At 35.1% G+C, this 19,969-nt stretch overlaps 1 protein-coding gene across 2 annotated transcripts in view; it reads left to right on the forward strand.

Moving 5' to 3' along the window:
• Positions 1-1,708: 1,708 nt before the first annotated feature.
• LOC145671348 (uncharacterized) overlaps positions 1,709-19,969 on the forward strand; it is a 108,216-nt gene continuing 89,955 nt past the window's right edge. Inside the window, exons 1-2 of one of the 2 annotated variants that reach the window (XM_081740391.1) lie at positions 1,709-2,076; positions 11,118-11,472. In XM_081740391.1, coding sequence (XP_081596517.1) covers positions 1,718-2,076; positions 11,118-11,163 — 405 coding nt within the window. In that variant the 5' untranslated portion in view covers positions 1,709-1,717 and the 3' untranslated portion in view covers positions 11,164-11,472. Of the gene's footprint in view, positions 2,077-11,117; positions 11,473-19,969 lie in introns of those variants that run through there. The other variant, XM_081740389.1, reaches the window with a different exon arrangement.

Below are 19,969 nucleotides of genomic sequence, written 5' to 3' on the forward strand. Positions count from 1 at the left end.
ACGTAGTATGTTACTAATAGTCGGCATCAAGCTGATCAAAACGATATACTAACGTTTAAATTCTTTTACGTTATTTTCGAAAGAATGTAGAAAAAATATTTTTACAGCTTCATAAAGTATGTCGTTGGTTTTCAATCTGACGCAATTGAAGTCCTTATTCTGCTGCAATATATCGTTGATCTTATGTACTCTACAGCACGGTTTGAATTATAAGTAGCAGATTACGTGTATTATAATTTGATTTTCTCGAACAGTGATACACATACTCCCTGCAATAGCACACACAGTCTTAACAATGGCACATAGCTCCTAACAGTGACTTATATACTACATGTAAAGTGATGCTTAACCTTCGGTTTACCACCACAATTTTGAGACGTACTTTACCACATGGGGTTCATTAAGGACCCCACCCTTTTTTTGGTCATTATATTGATTCCATTGGTTGGTAATTGCAATGATATCTTTTTCTGGTATTCTTAGACACTAATGAAACCCAAAGGGGTATGTATCTTACTTATTTTAACGGAAATACTACGAAATGAGCAGCTGGATTCGATCGCCAAAATATCCAAAATATTGTCCGTAGTAAATGACTTGAAACAATCTCCTTCACTAGAAACACTAGCACTGTACTCTGTGAGACCTGGTTTGCCTAACACTATATTAGATGCAAGGCGCCGAGTAGGAACGCATTGTTTTGCAGTCCAATTACGGTTATTTTTTGATAAGAAAATGTCCTCCATAATATTGTTTACTGTCTCACTATAAGATAAATCTGCTGAATCTGATATTCACTTTCTTCTTCAACATAATCCGAGTCACTTTCTGAAAAATCACTAAACAGGTCTACAATATCTCCTTTGCAATCTTATATATCTGTGCCAATTTCGACTTTGTACCCTGTATCAATGACGTCACTCAGAAGAAAATCTACAATTTCCTTATCAGTAAGACCCTTATCCATTCCGAAATTACCAAGAACTATTTACAAATTTAATTTTATTCACTTGATTTCCTCATATCCATATGCAGTCAGACACCAGAACGAACAACCATACAGTACGCGTATGCGTATAAACAACTGACTAGCAACACGGCGACTGGACCAAAATATGAAGAAGTGCGGGTGCGCGTTTACGACAAGCTTGTTACATGGTTTACCACATCCGGGCCATTATGGACTCCAGGAATTTAATTTAAAATATTTCAGCCACTTATAGCTTATGATATTTTTTTAGTAACCCGAGTATTGAGTATGAATTTTAAGAGGCATACATGAAACTTGACGTGATTAGGGAAAATAGAAACCAAAAAATCCCTGTATAAAACACAGTGGGGTCCATGATGGACCCCACTTGGTAAACGGAAGGTGAAATTTAATATGTACAAAGAAGCCTCTATTAATATTGCCTAATAATTGGTACTAGCATGTGATTTTTAATGATAGTTTCCTTCAGTTTATATATATATATATATATATATATATATATATATATATATATATAGAGAGAGAGAGAGAGAGAGAGAGAGAGAGAGAGAGAGAGAGAGAGAGAGAGAGATATTTTGATTAGTTTCCTTCTTGAGTTACTAAAGTGAAAAAATATTTAACTTTAAATGATCTTTCTTTTAAGGTTTCTGACGACTAATTGTTTGTTATTTGGATACACACTAAATAGTTGAAGTCCTTTAGATGAATTGTTAACAAGTAATTATCATGATGGCTGATGAAAGTGAAATTACTTGTGAATTAATTTCTATGCTATCAGAAATTATCAATAAAGCTGAGGAAAAACCAATTGGTGATATTTATGTTGCATTCACCGATAAAAGAGAATGCATTTCGCCATTAGTCCAAGAAAGTAGTCCGATAATGTATGAAAATTTTACCACTCCTTCGACTTCGAAATTACTTTCTGAAGTGAAGCAGGAACCTGAACTCCAGAATCATGAAAAATATTTAATCGATTGCGATGAGCAATTGAAAACAGAAACATATGCCAAATCTGATGAACCATATGATCGATTGCTACATGACACGACAGAACGTGGAATAGACGGACCTGAAATTCAAAGGTAACATGCTTCTAATATCTTTTAGTTTATTTATTGTCATTCACAATAGAAACTTGTTTTTCTCGTTAGGTTTTAATCCACTGTCATTTGCAACAACGGGAAATATGAGAAGGTAAGTTTACTTCATCACTCACAAGGTAAGTTTACTTTATCATTCAGTTGACCTTAAAACTTATAAGGCGGATTTTCATGTGTCCTTTACCTCCGTGAGTTGCGAGCGATTGTGCTAAACAGCCAATGAAATCACGCATCGGAGATGGCGCGCTACACTCGCGTCAGAGTAGAAATTTGTTCAATTCTGACGGAAGTAGCGCGCGTACACTATTGTATTCACTGACTAACATGGCGGAGGTAAGAACAACGTTTGAAGAACTGCTCGTAGAACAAGTAAGGGAAAATGCAATTCTGTACAACCTTAAGCATCCGAAATACAAGGATTCAGTATTAAGGACAAAACATGGCATCAAATTGCTGAGAATATTGGTATCGATGGTTAGTACTTTTATATTTGTGTAGTTAATTAGTTGTATTACCGGGAACAATAGATAGTTCATACAATAACTGGCATGTACAAATTATCAATCCCTATATAAAATAAAAGCAATGTAATTTGAAACATGCTTTAGTATGATTTATAAATATTTTTATTTGTTTTATAAAATTTATCCAGATCGGATTTTAATTCAAAGAAAAGGTTCCTGTATATTCCGTATTCTCGTCGAAGCTGGAAAATGGGGTGGACCCACCACATTTTCCTAACATACTTTCGGCGGCTGCGTTTTGATATATAATATATTCCAGCTAAAACGATAGCTCTCCTTCGGGAATCCATTATCACAAACTAAAGTCACAAACTTTCTATTTTACGCATGCGCAATTAGCTAGCGAGTAGTAATTTGGCGCAATACACGCACGGATGTATGAAAACGAAAATAATTCACGGTGAATACGCTACTTGTGATGCTTCCGTTCTAACGCGGGCATGAAAATTCGCCTATAATGTTGTGAATGTTGGTAAAGTAAAATGAATTATGTTCTGTAATGCATTTTATGTAACGCATAATATAAATACAGTAACAAGCGAGGACGAAAGCAAACGTGTTTTGTTCTAACGTTCATAGAACAGAAACATTAAAATTCGTAGCAAAATTAAGATAAGTAAATATATGTATTCCTGGTTATCATTCTTACCAGCGTTCAACTGTTCCACTTCAATCTTCACTGAGTTTAGTCTTTCTTTGTTGCAGGATTAGCCATAAAATGATTCAGTATCACAACTTTATATCCTGTTTTATCCTTGTAGATTTTCCGAAAGGAAAGAAGAATGTTGTAAGCTAAAAAATAAATAAATAAATAAATAAATAAAAGATAAGTGTTATAGATGCAAAAAGCGTCCCAATGATTTATCCCATGATCTATGTATAAAAAAAGAAAAGAACTGAACATGACTAAAATACAACGTTATTGAAATTAACTATTTATATATTGTCTGACATTTAAAAAATGTATATTTTATAAAATTAGGTTTTACGTGAGAAAAAAAAGGAAATTTACCGGTGCCTAGTGATTTACCGTAGGTAAATTTCAAGACCAAACACAACACAATCAAAAGGAATCTTGATTAAATTATTCTAATATTACTATTAATCACATATAACACAACAGTAACAGATGTCCTATTGATAAACAGAGTGTTGATGCTTTATTTCTCTCACTTCAAGCATTTCAAAAGAAGAGATTTTCTTAATAATGTAACTCCACTCATGTGCGTGTAATTTTACTTGATTTGGAGGATCTTTACGTATAAGCAACTTTATTTACATGATAATGCTTTTACAATTAGGCGATCATATAGTGTATTAAGAATATAATTGAAATATTTCATAGTTTGAGGTTTATAAAAATAAAATCAAGTGTATCATACACTATGTCACTTTTATTCGGTAAGTATCCTGTTAAATCATGTCGCCCAAAGCATCAATAAATGGACAGGAATATCTCAGTCGTTCAGACAACAGGGAAATGAAATCCAAGTATAAAAGTAATGAGAATAAGAGACATAAAACTGATGTTATGATTAAGTGCATTTGAATGCTAACACTGATTATTACATATAACAGTTATCTACAATATCTGCACATGAATCTTTTAAGGTTTAAAATGAGTCTCACATTGAAATCTTAAAGGTGAAATATACGTAAAACACCCAAAGTTGACTTCAGTCTGTTGCGCAATGATTCGAGTCATGTGCAGTAATAAAGCTTACCGTTATTCATTGAAATATCTCAAGTAAACTACGACCAGTGTATTTCAATTAATTGACACAAGTCATTTAATTTAGTCCACTTTTCTTTTGTTTCCGTATTTACGCGAATTTATTCAAGTGCCTTCAGTCCACTTTTCTTTTGTTTCCGTATTTACGCGAAGTTATTCAAGTGCCTTCTCTCTTACCTGCTTAGGTTAATTTGTAAGAATATTCTCTGGAGGATACATGAGATTGTGCTAAACATAGGTTGCGAGTATTTTCACATTGCCACTTTAAGTCCATGTGTTTTGCAACTCTCCCTGCAGCAATTCTGAAATCATCTAGTTAACTAACTCGATGGCCTAGTAACCCGGAGCTTCAATCCCGTGTTCCCAAAAGCTTTTCAATGATTTCTGTCCTCAGCAAACTGGATCTATTTTCTGCCTTAATTTTATCTCTGAGAGATCCATCTTAATATTGTCCTTCCATCCCGGCTAGGTTTTTCAAATTGCCTTTTCCTAAAGGGATGTCTAGTTAAGATTTTCGAAGTTTTGCACTTTCTTACATTTTGCCTACATAACCTGCCCACCTGAGCCTCTAAATATGTTATGTAAAAATTTAATTAGTCAAATCGCATTTATGAAGTTTCCACCATTCCCCTTCCCCATCCCTCCTCGTTTCCAATAATTGTTTTAGAATTTTATTTTCAAATATTTTCTCCAGGTTTCTTCTCTACGTGAGGGACTATTTTCCGCAACTGTAACGTATAATAGGCATTTATATATTTTAAACCTCACATTCTTTGAGAGAATTCGCAGACCGAGAAACTTTGTTCTGAATGGTAACAAGAATCCTCTGCTTTCAGTCAATATTTAATTTGTTTGTGCATACGATTCTACTCTTTTAATGTTAATCCTAGAAATATGAAGGGTCCAATTAGTCGAAAGTATTACTTGATATCATATTGTATCCATAATTTCAAATTTCAGTATTATTATTTATTTCTCTCTGCATCATTTTAAACCCCTGCATTTCATTCTATTCTTCTCATCATCTCATTTATGAAATTAACATGATCAGCATAAGTATTCTTCTGGTGAGCGCATTCAGCTCTAGGATCTGCTTGCTGTCTTTTTTTATATTTTGTGGTAGTTATTACAGAATGAATTTAATAATAATAGTAACAATACGTTTTGCATCAGATCACTGTCGGCCTGTAATTTCGTCCACAAGTACTTCCGTGTTGTGAACTCTCTTTTCGTTACATTAAACTCATTTCTAATTTTACATATATTCAAGGTAACAAAGGAAGTTCTGTTACTTTTTCACCCACCACATTCAAACATCATATGTCACCTTACAAGGGAAGAGAGGGAGATTATATATATCGAAGTGGAAGATGGATTATACACCAATCTAAAGCACTAATGACACCTATTACGAAAGTGTAATAGAAATTTTCCGAATGAACATACTGTGCGAGTTATATTAATATACAGGGTGTCTAGAAAATCCGTTGCCACCCCTAGAAATCGCAAACGATACGACAGATGCCAAAACAGGAAAACGCGTGTTTGATCATTTTAAAAGTGCAATGTATCAAAGCAAAAATTGTTGTCTCAGGCGGGGTCCAACTCAAAATTTACAAATGGTAACGAGATCAAGTAGCGTATCGTTGGAAGGCTGTTGGGAAATGGGCGAAGACGAAACAAGTCTCTACTCTCTAAAATTGCCATGTGCAAAATGGTAGCCGCTCAAAATGTCAGCAAAAACGTCATTTTAAAGTCTATGGCCACTCTCATAAACCTGAAATGGTGCGACAGATGTCAATACAGGAAAACACGTGAGTCATCATTTCGAAAGTAGAATGACTTAAAGTAAAGATATTTGTCCCAGGGTCCTCCACAGGATCCCAGACGAGGACTCCCAACTGAAAACGTTCAAATTTCAAGGGGGGTCAAGTAGCATATTGTTTGAAAACTGTTGTTAAATGATAGTAGATGGAAGAAGTCTGGACATTCTACGATAACTAACGATTTTTTTTTTGTAGTCGGGTGTTCGTTTGTTTTCACTTTAATTCGTGTACGCAACGTAAAGAAAGGAAATGTGCCTGCTATGGAAATGCTCGTCAGGGCCCATTAATGTATAAAGAAAGAAAGAACGAAAGAAAGAAAAAAAGAAACGACAAGAATAAAAGACGAAAAGGGACGGAGATTATTATATTGAAGTGGAAGATGTGTTATACACTAATCGAAAGCACAAACTATGCTCATTAAGAAACTGTAATATTATTATTGGTCCGAATTCATCTACGGTGCGAGTCATATGCATGTTTAATTGTAAGCTTCCCCATTTTCACCGAATATTGTATCAGGTAGCATCGGAAATGGTTTGAATAAAGTCTGAAACTGATTTTCTAGATATTTGACAAAAGTGCTAAATCGTAGTTCATTCTACATGCACAGTGGATAACTACTACTTCCATACACATGTAGTTGTTTCATTTAACAACAGCTTTCAAACAATATTCTATTTAACCCCCTTAAAATTTAAAAATTTTGAGTAGGACAAAGTCTCGGACCCTGTGGAGGACCTTGGGACAAATATTTTTACTTTCAATCATACTAATTTCGAAATGATGACTCACGTGTTTTTCTGTTTTGATATCTGTCGCACCATTTCAGATTCATGAGGGCTTTGCTGACATTTTGACCGGCCACCATTTTGCACATGGTAATTTCAGAGAGTAGAGACTTATTTCGTCTTCGTTCATTTCCCAACAGCTTTTCAATGGTATGCTACTTGATCTTGTCACCATTTGCAAATTTTGAGTTGGACCCCGCCTGGGACCCTGCGGGTGGCCCTGGGACAATTTTTGCTTTTATACGTTGTACTTTTAAAATGATCAAACACTTGTTTTCCTGTTTTGGCATCTGTCGTACCGTTTGCGATTTTTAGGGGTGGCAACGGATTTTATAAACACCCTGTATATGCATTCGGAAAACTTATTACAGTTTCGTAATAGGTGAGATTAGTGCTTTCGATTGGTGTATTTATAAACCATCTTCCACTTCGATATATAATCTCCCTCTCTTCCCTTGTTAGACGTACCTGGAAGATCAAAACTAGTCCCCATGAGCATTGACGACCTTCTGGCAACGTTCTAGAAGGCCACGGATTTCATTGTGGTAGAACTTGGTGGGCGGTGAAGCGAAGAAAGTATCAAGTGCATTTTGCGCCTGTAGTACGGATTTGAACTGGCGTCCTCTAAGGTGATTATCCAAGGAATGGCACAGTTGATAATTGCAGGGTGCAATGTGCGAGGAATATGGCGGATGAAATAGTGTTTCCCATCCAAGGCGTAGAATGGTGTACGGGTCATTCCAGCCACGTGGGGCTTAGCGTTGTCCTGTAACAGGCTTAGCGTTGTCCTGTAACCTTTGCGATTGAGAAGTGCTGGCTCCAGAGTTTTGAGTTTTTCTGGAACACGGCTCAACGGATGACAGTACACAGTTGCATTAATTCTGAGGCCAGCTGGTAGTTGTTCCTGGTCCAAAAAACCGCGAGCAGTCCATCAAAAATAGAAAAAGACCTTCTTCTGGTGCAGTGCTGGTTTCGGCTCTTTTGAAACCGGTTCATGGGATGCTTACCAACGACGGCGCCGTGGAGCTTCGTACAGGACCCACTTCGCCTCATAAGTCAACATCGTATGTGGTAGTGGGTAACGTTGTGTCCATGGGTTTTTCGGGTACTCTCTGTTTCAACACATTCTCATCTCACTAATTCTTGCACCATTAACCACTTGCCTTAATCATTGTCCCCCGTAGCTTAAACAGTATAACCATGGGACATTATACTGAAAGTTTATGGCGCACTAAGAAATACGATGTCGCATATAATTTACAGAAGAACTATGGAATACTCTTTCACACAGTATCTTTGCACTATATTTGTTTACGAGCATAACCACATTTCCTAACGCCCCTGCTTCCTACACCTCGCGTGAGTCCACTAGTTTTTCCCTGCCCTGACTTGGTTAAATACTTTTGCTTTTTTGGTCATTCAGCAGTCTTGATCGTCTATTTTTACACTATAGTCGTTTACACATGAGCTCACCCCTTCATGGATCCAATAGGTTTCCCGCTCTTTGACCGATCAGATACATTTCTTGCTTTTAGTGACCATCTAACGTAGGTTCTTTGATGTTTGTTCCATTGTAGCCCATTCCATTGTAGCCCATTCCATTGTAGCTTTTATGGCATATGTCCGCATGCTCTAGTTATACCCATAACGTTTGAAATCTCATGAGAAAATCTGAACCTATGAATCCATGAATGCAAGTCGCTTCTTGAAGAAAAAAAAATGTAAGTTAATTGCAGTTAATTTTGTGATGAATGAAATACAAAAGAAAGTTATGTATGCACCCCTAAAATAGAACGAAACGTATGTATAAATATGTTGGACGATCTGAAAAATTTTGCTACCATGTAGCCTTTGTATTTCCAATTAAAATTTAACAACTATCAATATCTATGTTTTTATTGTCTTTTCTAACTTATATTCAAAAGAAAGTAATTACACAAATATACGTTTATGATTGTCAGAAAACAATTATTCATAGCATACATTACAAAATTCATAAAAGAGAAAAAATAATATAAACAGCATGAAAGCATTACGAAAACATTAAAGAAATTGTTCCTTATTTAAAAAGTAAGTCCATTTTTCGTTCTTTTCGAGCTGCAAATTTTTCTACCACTTGTTAATTGTTAAAATGCTGTTTACCAAATCTCTGTTAATAGTGCAAATAGTCTCTCTTGTGTCATGGTATTCCGTAGAAAAGTCTTTATTCGCTTTACGATAGAGAAGCATCGTTTTGTACAATTTCTTCTGGAAATTGCTTCTTGTATTCTCCAGACTTTTCATTACAGAACATTCCCATCCTCCCCTCCCCCCCACAAGATAGCCAGTAAAACTAAATCTTTGTTTAACGTTACTAATAATCGCATCACATACGGTACTTTCTTCGCTTCCATGTTTAGTTGTGTGTTATCAGTTTTTCTTCTTTTCGGTGTCTCCGACGAAACTAAAGGCTCAATATCGATTTCTTCATTTCTTATTTGCAACACTTTCTACAAAAACTAAAACATACTTTTGAGTACCTACCAGTGTCCTTTCTTTAGAATGTTCCATACAAGATGTCAACATGTAAAATTTTGTGGAACAGTGTTAGCCAAAACACAAAGCTGAGTCTAGTAAGTGTGTCAATGCGCGCTCTTGCCTTCTCAATTGTGTTCGAATCTTTAATGTCTTCATTATTTAGGATATCTCTCAAACATTGAACTATTTCTTTTCTGTACAGATCAGTTGTATTAGCGCTGCGTGATTGGAAGTTTCATTTCGAAGGAACAAACCTAGGAAGTCTTTTCTTTACGATATCATCAAGTAATTTTATACTCTGTGAACTTGCTGAGAAGAAGGAACAAACTACCTGCAAAGTGGCAAAAAATATTCTAACATTTCTTAGCATTGAGCATAATTAGATTCAGCTGATGGGTATAACAATGAACGTACTCGGCTTTAGGAAACTACTGTTTAATAATTGCTTGTACTCCTCCAGACGTTCCGGATATTACTGACGCAACATCGTATGTCTGCGCGATTAATTTCTGTGTGGTCTTTCCTAACCTATGTTTTTTAAGTTCTTTTAACAGGTATGAGGAGAAAGTTTTTGCATCTTGTTTAGGAGGTTCGAGGAAAGTCCAAAACCTGTCAGCTGGTTTTCCATTCACTAAATGCTAATTAATGATGGCCATTGGAAAAGAATTAGCCACATCACTAGTTTCGTCAGAAAACACAGCTAAAAATTCTGATTCTTTTATTTCTTGTGACATTTTGTTCTGAGGAACTTCTAACATAATACTTAAAAGTTCATTTTGAATTTTTTTTATGTTTCCTTAAAAACAGTAGCTTTCTCCAAATGAGTTTTCATGACTGTATCGAGTTCTGCATTGAAACCAATCAGGCAACAAAAACACTTGGGTTTGAAAACCCTTCTGTCTCGTCATGACCCCGCAACGCTAATTCAAATGCACCACAAAAACGTACACAATTAATGGTAATATTTAGAATAAAACGATTATGTTTTATTCTTTCGTTATACAAAGCTATATTTTGCCTATACTCACTATCTAACTGCTGAGCTATATTGGCATTACCAAATAAAACTAACTGTAATACATTTTTAATATAGATATTTGTAGCCTAGTGTCCTTTAATTCGTTGGCTCAAATGATCGAGATCTTTTATGCCTGTTTCAGTCCAAGCACATTCATCTCCAAAAAGTAAACAAGGAAAACAAAACAAAGCATTTTTTCCGCACAACCACAAAACTAATTTGAGTTGTTGTAATACTCGACTTTAAAAGAGCGCTTGAACTGTCACTTACCTGTTCTGACTGCTTGATTGATTATTAAAATTGGTATTGGACGCCTTAACCTTTTTATTCCAACCTGGTCCTCTATCGGCCTACGAGAAAACTTGGTCCCGAGGAGAATGCAAACTCAATTCATTTCTACTTTTCTGTTACTGGCGTATATTTTAATATTAAAAATGTTAAAATATCATTCAAAGGCTAAGAACAGAAACACTACCACAATCTTCAAACACACACTTACAAACAGAACAATAGGATGTTTCATTGTAACAATATTATGAGTAAACCTTGGACACACTCTGCATATCATTCCCTCTATTCAATTATTATTATTGCTAGTTTGTGGTTTGTTCTTCCTAGCTGCTGCGAACCACGCAACAGGCACACCTTCAGCGCTGGTGACTGAAGGAATTCATATGTATTACAAAAGCTGAGTGGCAGTCGCCAGGGTGTCTGCAACTGGATGGATACAATACAACAGGATAGGAGCGATGCAAGAACAAATGTGCTTTCTAATGTTAAGAAATCGGAGCTCCTTGCCTTATGCTCAATGCTATTGGATCCAGTGTCAACGCTTGTTGCAACGGGATGTGTAATTCTCTATCTTTCTTTCAGTTTTTTGATATGGTTTTCTAAGAGGTACATAAATACTGTTTTCTGCTAAAGACTAAAGGTTTATTTATTTATTTTTATTATTTTAAAATTAAAAATCTTTGGAGCTAAAAATCATATACGGTTGCACAACCGTGAAACATATAGGGGCAACATTCATAAGTCCTAAATGGCACAAGACCTAGAAGGCATAAGTCCTAAAAAAAAATATAGGCACTAGTCTTGTGCCTTTTAGGACTAGTGGCGTTTAGGACTTGTGCCGCGAAATGATTGTTAATTGTTGTGCCGTTTAAGACTAGTGCCGCGAAATGATTTTTAGGTCTTGTGCCTTTTTCATTCACCTAGGCTTTAGTTCTGAAATTCGCCACCACCACACGAAATTGCGACGATGCTGTAACTAGTTGGCAATAATGTTACAGACATAGCTAATTCCAACGGTAACATCTACACTAAAAATTTTTTTTTATCTGTTTTGCAGTTACATATGAATTACATTATATAACCTATTTTATTCTAAGAGTTTATTATATAATTGTTTAAGAAATTCGTTTCTTTCAAATAGATATATATATATATATATACTCTATGGAGTGTATTATTTTAAGAATGGGACAAAAAGCCACTAACTTTGCAAAGGTGGGACAAATGCCCACCAAAGTGTGCTTAATTAGGGCAATAGTGCACTAGATACTTCACAAGTAAACATCAACTACCGACTGTTTACATTAAGAACACAGACAGTTTCTATATTTCGCAGTGTGATCTGATATTTTGATATGTATTAACAAGAAAAATCAGCAAATAACGCTAAAGCGACTTTCTAGGTATACTACTACAAGTGGAGTCGTTAAATTTTCATTTTAAAGAACCATTTTCTTACGAAAGTAGAATACAAGAAAATTTTTGGAAATACGTATAGTAAAAAGGGTGGGGTAAGATTTTTTTAAGGTTGGTCTAAAGCCATGAAATAGTGTCGTCAGAAAGAAGTACAATTTTACGTTCGCAGGGGGCATAGCTTTCAGTTTTTACGAAACTTACAAAAATAGATGGCAGTATTGTCGAACCCAATTTAAAAGATGGGACAAGACCTTTGAGTTAGAAGTTTACCTCCCCTTCTTTATTTTTATTTCCTCGCGAATGATGGGGCAGAGGGTGTGGAATGTCGTTTGTCTGCGACCTTCGTAGGAATTTTCTTTTTCGATACTTCCATCCCTGTAAGTAACCTGACACCACTGACCACTGTCTAGTAATCTGCAGCTTGTGCGGAAGAGAAGTTTGAAGCTAATCGTTCCATTTCTTGTAAAAAAAAACGCTGAATAACGAAAATGAAGATTGCTGAGAACACTTTTTTTTTTCGGTATTTGCAGTATATTGCTTGTCTTTGTTCACGTGATACTGGATTTGCAATTAAATACATTTGCTTAGCACAGATTAAATCAAAGATGTCATAAATGACAACTCATATTGAACACAAGAACCTCCAGTGGCGTACACACAACGTTATAAAGAGGAGTTCAAGCACCCAAGTTTATATCGTATACGTACTATTGATCTGTACAATATATTAACGGGTAAAGTGCAAAAATTTGAATTCTTTATCCAGCATAGGAGTTTTGAAAAGCTTACTTAGTTTTAAAACTTTATTACTGTCGATGTGGAGTCATAACGCTATTTAGCGATGAAGACAACATAAGAAGGAGAGAGAAAAATGGAAAATAGTTTTAACGATAAGATTAGCAATAGAGTAGTGTTGTATTTACGAAGATACAAAAGTTATCATCAAATATTTGGAATTAATGAAAGAAGTGGCTAAATTGTCAGTCCATTTTAGAGTGGCATCTTATTTACGAAATTTTAGCATATAAATTATAGCAAATCACTTCGTAAATAAATATTTCATTAGATTCCCCAATATATCACATAAGTTATTTCCCATGGAAAGGAGTAGTATACAGTTTGGGTGAGTTTTCATCTTACATAGTTTTCCGAAACCAGTATTAACTACAGCATGTCGTGATTTAATTTTAAAAATCGGTTTGAGTTTAAAGTTTTATGCTTTTCGTTCTTATGCAACAAGTCAACTTAGAAATTATAAAGGACGGAACGAACTATTAATTCCGAACCACAAACGGGGCTTGAGTGCTGCGTAATTCGCTAGTGCATAGATCAACATGAAAGATCGATCCTCACAGTGTATTTCATTACCCAACATTATCTCACGTCCAGGAAATATAACGGGAACGAGACCCGTACTTTTTATCAATCTTTTTTGGTTGAAGAAAAGAAGTATAGTGAGATTTCTTGTTAAGTTTATTGTTATATATATAAAAATTTTACATGTTAGAGAGTATATGTTTATATATGAACTCCCTTCCTATGCATTACGAGATGCGGAAAAAGATGAAAGGTGTAAATTCGATTTTTTCTTAAGAAAGCATGTAACGTAAATACATGCAATGATGCAATAGCGGTGGGCGTCAGTGTTGTATTTAAGGAGAAAAGAGCTGTTACAGTGTATCCATATTTCTTTTCAAAGTAGTAATTTAGATACTAAATGCCTAAGCTATGTAAACACAAAATAGTCTATAAGCTATTGTCTATATGCGTAGCGTAAGCGTCTTCGGCTCAGGAGACCCAAATTTGATTCCCGGTGGGAGCTCGTATGGTTTGGATTCCACGTAAGCTGTAGACTAACGCCCCTTACTATAACCAATCAACCAAAAAAATTTTTTTTTGGAGTATTTCAACTGAAGAGTGAAGCATCGGTATACATCATACGATTCACCTAGTTTCGTAAAATTGAGTAATTTTTCATTTTACTCGCAATTTTGAATATATGTATGCACAGAATGTTAAAGCTGTTGCACGACTGTATAAAAATAAAAGCATCGAAAACAATATATCGTTATTTTGGTATTTGTATGGAGCCTCTAACCTTTTAAATTTCGATTCAAAACCAAAATCAATCCCTTGTTATTGACAGTTTTGAAAAACTTAGTTCTCTCGGAACAATTCAATATATATTCACAAAATGAAGTTGGTCAACTTCACACTGATCCCTCTTTTAGACTTCCAAACCATGCTGTGCATAAGGGGCGCTGTCCGTCTCTTGACAATTATCAGAACAAAAACGGCAAGAGATATCGAATTTTTGCAACCGATTCAGAATATCAAGGATAGTTGCCATCTCCTCCATTAACTTTCTATTCAAACCGACAGTGGTTAAAATTAGACACTTCCCGTTTCAACGTTTCGCCATAGAACGAAAACGGTAACATATATCGAAAAGCGGTTTTTTGAAACGATTTATCGTTTCAAGAGTAAGTTCCACATGCTCGTTAACTCTCTCTTAGTACTAGAAGTGATTCAAATTAGCTATTTCCGGTTCAGGTTTCAACTTTTTCACCATAGAACGAAAACGGTAACAGATAGAAAGGAACGTTTTTTACAAACCATTCAGCGTCTCAAAACAACATAATATGACTATCCACATCATAATATGACTATGCACAAAACTACCGAAACAAGAAGTGGTACAAATTTACTATTACTTCCGGTTTCATTGTTTATGATCATTAACTTATGTCCGTAACAGATAAGCAAAAGATTTTTTTTTTGTAAACGATTGAGTGTCTCAAGACGATATGTTATGATTATCCACAAACTGTATCGAAACCGAAATTGACTAAAATATATTATTACTTCCTTCCGGTTTCAATACTGATTTCCGTAAAGCGAAAACTGTAAATGATATCAAGATGTGTTTTTTGCAATTGATTCAGTGTCCCAAAAATAGGTTTGATCTCCGTCCTTAGGCCTGTATTCAATCCGAAAGTAGTTTAAATAAACGATTTTTAGTTTCAACCTTTATCACCATAGGATAAAAACAATAAGTGACAGCGACTAACGGCTTTTTGATATGAATTCATCGTCCGAGTAACAGGCTCTATCTTTGATCTTATTACTCTATTGCAACAAACACTTATAGATGCACTACTTCATGTTTGAGTATTGAACTCACATAGTTCAGAAGTCTTTGTTCCACACTGTGAAACGATATTCACTTGTTTTCCAAATATCGATTCAAGGCCCAAGCCTATATATATATATATATATATATATATATATATATATGACGTGTGTGTGTGTGTGTGTATAAATTATCTATATACATGTGTATTATGTAAAAATTTATTATATTTTTCAAACAAACGATGGCTTTAGATTTTCAATTTGCCGAGTCGAGACAGCATTTTCTTGATACGAGACAGACTTAAATTTCGACTCGTCTTGTCTTGTGCGCTTCCCTAGTTTTGAATCAAATTTTGAAAATTGAGGGTGGTGTGAAATGTGAGCTTTATTTTTTAAATATTTCGTTTTTGTTTTTGAAATAAACTATTATTTCTTTAAAACAATCACAAATAGAATACAAATGATTGGTTTTGGCTTTGAATCGAAATTTAGAAGGGGGACAATTTCACACATGTAAATCTGACATATTTCTAATTGTTTTGAGTTCTTAACATATTTTAATGTGTTATAAAATTTGCACTGCCTCTTTATTTTTGTCAGTCATCAACCGTTGCCAAACTACTGTTAACTACCGAAAGTTAGTATCGACAATGCTGTATAATATGGCCAGTTTCTACAATGCTGTTGTTGTATAATCGTTATTTCAAAATGAGGAATCAACATATTTGAAACAGCATATGATGTGAAGAAGTGCCATAATTTTAGTAAGGTCGGGAACATATAACGCACCCTATTTTTTTTTTTTTTTTAACAATTGAAATGTGATAGAATATTCGGCTTATATTACGACCAATACGGTTTGGTTTATCATAATGTGAGCTTGACTTGATTAAAAAGCAAAGATCAGGTAGAGAACGCGACTTATTTTCCATGTTTCATAACAAAGTAAATTATTGACAGCACACACACATTCGATTATCGTGGGTTCAGAAACCACAATAATTCTGTGGTAGAAATTCTACTTTGAAGACCAAACCAAATCACGAGTTTGATACTGGACAGTGTATTTAAGCATTGTTTGTTTGGAGAATGCGAGAACGAATCTATATGAGACGTGTCGCTACATGCTTATCTGCATCCTAACTAGGGCTGTGCGATATTTCGATACATTGATCCATCCATAAGATATTTTCGAATATCTAAACATCAATAACGAAACATTTACGAATCGATGTTTTCGGTATTTGATATTTTCAATATTCAGTGTTTTCGATTTTTTTATATTTCCATATCTTTCCATATTTCTGTTTTTCGTTTTTCTTATAACATGTTTGATGTTGCTATATAGATAGTCTACTACTGATGGAATAGGTCACGAACTTAGTGAAACATGACTCGGAAGACACACTGCAATCAGACCCAGAAAGACCCATGACTGAGAAACCACGACCCATCATCCGGAGTGACCTGATAGTTCGATAAAATCCGAAGATGGAACGTCGTCATATACATGAGAAGTGTGTGTGATGCTACTAATGCAATTCTAACAAACCTGATTCTCTCCTCTCTCATCGCCTTTTCACTAAATATAATTTTACTTTTCGCTTGTTTGCTTCTTTGTGTCAAAACATAAGTAGTCTATTGCACTGAAAGATAACTACAATGTTTATAAGGGTACCAACATTCAAAAACGCAAAGGAAAGATAAGTCACATGTTTCTCTTACGAGAGATCGTTAATGTTTAATCGACCTGTAAAGCTTCTTGTTTATAACATAAAAAATACCGGTGAGGTTAATCAGTTTTTGTTAATTCTTTTTTGTATAGACCATAATCAAAAACCGGATGCTTGAAGACGAATAAACATAAAATTATATTTTAAATATTCAAAACGTGGTATCTTGATTAAGAAAAGGCCACTTCAAGAATCGGTCAAATGAATGTTCCAGCTCAAGCAGTGAACATCATTAATCAAGTATAAAATAAAATTTTGCAGTAATTCTGCAGAGCTATTTCGGTTGCTTCTCAGTCACCAGGTGTATCTGAGTTTCCGGATATGATTGGGTCTCCGGGTTCGTTCAGTCACCGAATCAGACTGAGTCTGAGAAGCGAGACCTAGACTCGGATGACTCAGACAAAAGTCGAAACCCAAGTGGACCATGTCCCATTCCATCACTGCTATATGCATAATCGAATAGTCCGATTTCTCAGTAATGCTTTAATTCAATAACACTTTTGGTTGCTTTCTGGAAAGTTTTTACTCTACAGTAACAATAAGAGAATGGAAGTGAATGATTATGATAGAATTGCCGGAATGAGAATGTTTTTGGAAATGGAAAAGCCCCGAGAAAACTATGGCTACAGTGTTGTCTACCACAAATTTGCGTTGGTGGGATCAAGCCAGGGATGCCTCACACTAGAGGTGAGCGCTCTACCAGTGACCCATCTTATCAGCCTCCAAGCGACAAAGATTGAATTGAAATTGGAAGTGATTACTTATGTTACTAAAATCATATGATCTCAGTCTCTAAGCGTCTATATAGTTGAGAAATGTGGTGGACAAACACCGTGCTCGTGGGTTTTCTCAAGGTTCTCCCGTTTCCTCCCACTTTCTTCATTCCGCCATTTCATTCATTTCTCATAATCACCGTCTCCTTTAGCCTAACCGGCAGACTCGTGGGACGTAAAACTCAAAGATTTCATTTCATAGTTGGGAAAGTGTACAGATTCTTATACGAACAATACTCGAACAAAGAAATTGCTTGGCAGTTCAAAAGTGAAGAAGAGTAAAACATTTTAGTTTGTCTTTTGATAGTAAGTGCACAAATTTGACATGTGTGCTCAAACGAGCACATACAGCGCATAAAGGGACTACGATAAAAAAAAGTTAATGAGGTTAAGTACACTTCGAGAAATGAATGGATTTCATTCATTGTCAATTGCGAGTAATCTTGGGAAAATTAATAAATTACCTGATCATGCTTTTGAATACAAATAATCGTGTTTGTGGAAATTCCAGAAATATAATTAATAACTTTTTTATTAAAGGTAACAAGGTAACAAGCATGTGTAAACAATCCTTGGTTTAATTTAATTTATTTATTTAAATATTTACATAAGATCAGTATAGCGATGTAAAGACAAAATAGCTGGAAGGTTTATGCTGTCAGCTGTGAGCAATTTATCCAATTTAATCCAGTCCATTTACACGAGAAGATATTGAAATATTGTTTCCCCTCAACAACACGCGGCGAGTTGTCATACCGCATTTGCTCGCTTGAAAAACGTTTGTATTTATCAAATTTGAAACCAAGATTTTCTAAATCCCAGTTTCAGAGTTACAGAATTATTCTAAATTGTTCATAAATGTTCGTGAGAAACCTATGAGTAATTGGTATTTGTTTCCACATATGTGTAACAGAAAGGTGCGTGTGTGTGTGTGTTTGGTGTTTAGAGAGAAACTCACAGGACGGTCGTGACCAGTGTCTTCAGAAAAATGTTATCCCTTCCCTCAAGGACAGTAAAGCGAATTGGAGGAAGAAACGAAATTGGAGACTTGTAAACAGATGTGAAAGAAAGCAGGGAAAAACTGGATTCGGTAAGCTGAATATTTCCACGTATTATAATACCGAGAATAACAAAAACATTTTGCATAAATTAAGTTGGTTCAGAACAATGGTTGGTTTACAAACTTACAACAATGGAAAAACTAAATAGTAGTAAAATTTTCATCTAAAAACTCATAGATCACTTGGTCTGAACTATGATCTAAATGACAGAATTTCAGAGACCTAGAACAAGCGATGACGCGAGAGGCATCCAATTCCTCTACAACAATTAAAAGCTTACAACTTTGGAAAGAACAAAATATCAAAAAATAATTACCTTATGAATCATACATATCACGGTATACCAAATGCCGAAATTTCAGAATCTTAGAATAAACGATAACGGGAAAAGTATTGGGTTCCTTCAACAATCAAAAGCTTACAACAATGGAAAGAACAAAATTATGTAAAATTTTCTCCTTGAACTTCATACATTACTTCATTCTGTACTCAGTGACAGAATTTCACTGTCCTTGTGCAAACGATAACGGAAAAGGGATCAGACTTCTCCACAACAATTAAAAGGTTTCAACAATGGAAACGAAAATACATAAAATTTTCGCGTTAATATTCATACATTGCCAGAATTTCAGCCCAAGAACAAGAAGAATCATTGGATTCCTCTCCAAAAGTTTTAAAGCTTACAACAATGCAAAGAACAAAATTTCAAAAAAATATCAACTTGTGATTCATACATTACATCATGCTGTACTAAATGCCAGAATTTCAGTCTCCTAGAACAAATGATAACGGGAGAGGCTTAGGATTTCCCTGCAACAATTTAAGCTTGCAAGAATGGAAGGAACAAATGTCAAAAAATTGTCACCTTGGAACCTATAGATTACATCATGCTTTACTAAATACCAGAATTCCAGAGTCCTAGAACACATGGTAAGGGGAGAGGCATTGAATTCCTCTGCAACAATTGAACTCAACAATGAGCGAGTCAACAATTCGAAAATCTGCACTTAACAATTGCTGCGTATAATCATTATCTTCAAACAGACTGACAGTGAAGAACA

This window comes from Thermobia domestica, chromosome 15, assembly GCF_964235325.1.
Source record: "Thermobia domestica chromosome 15, izTheDome1.hap1.1, whole genome shotgun sequence".
Classification (NCBI taxonomy): domain Eukaryota; kingdom Metazoa; phylum Arthropoda; class Insecta; order Zygentoma; family Lepismatidae; genus Thermobia; species Thermobia domestica.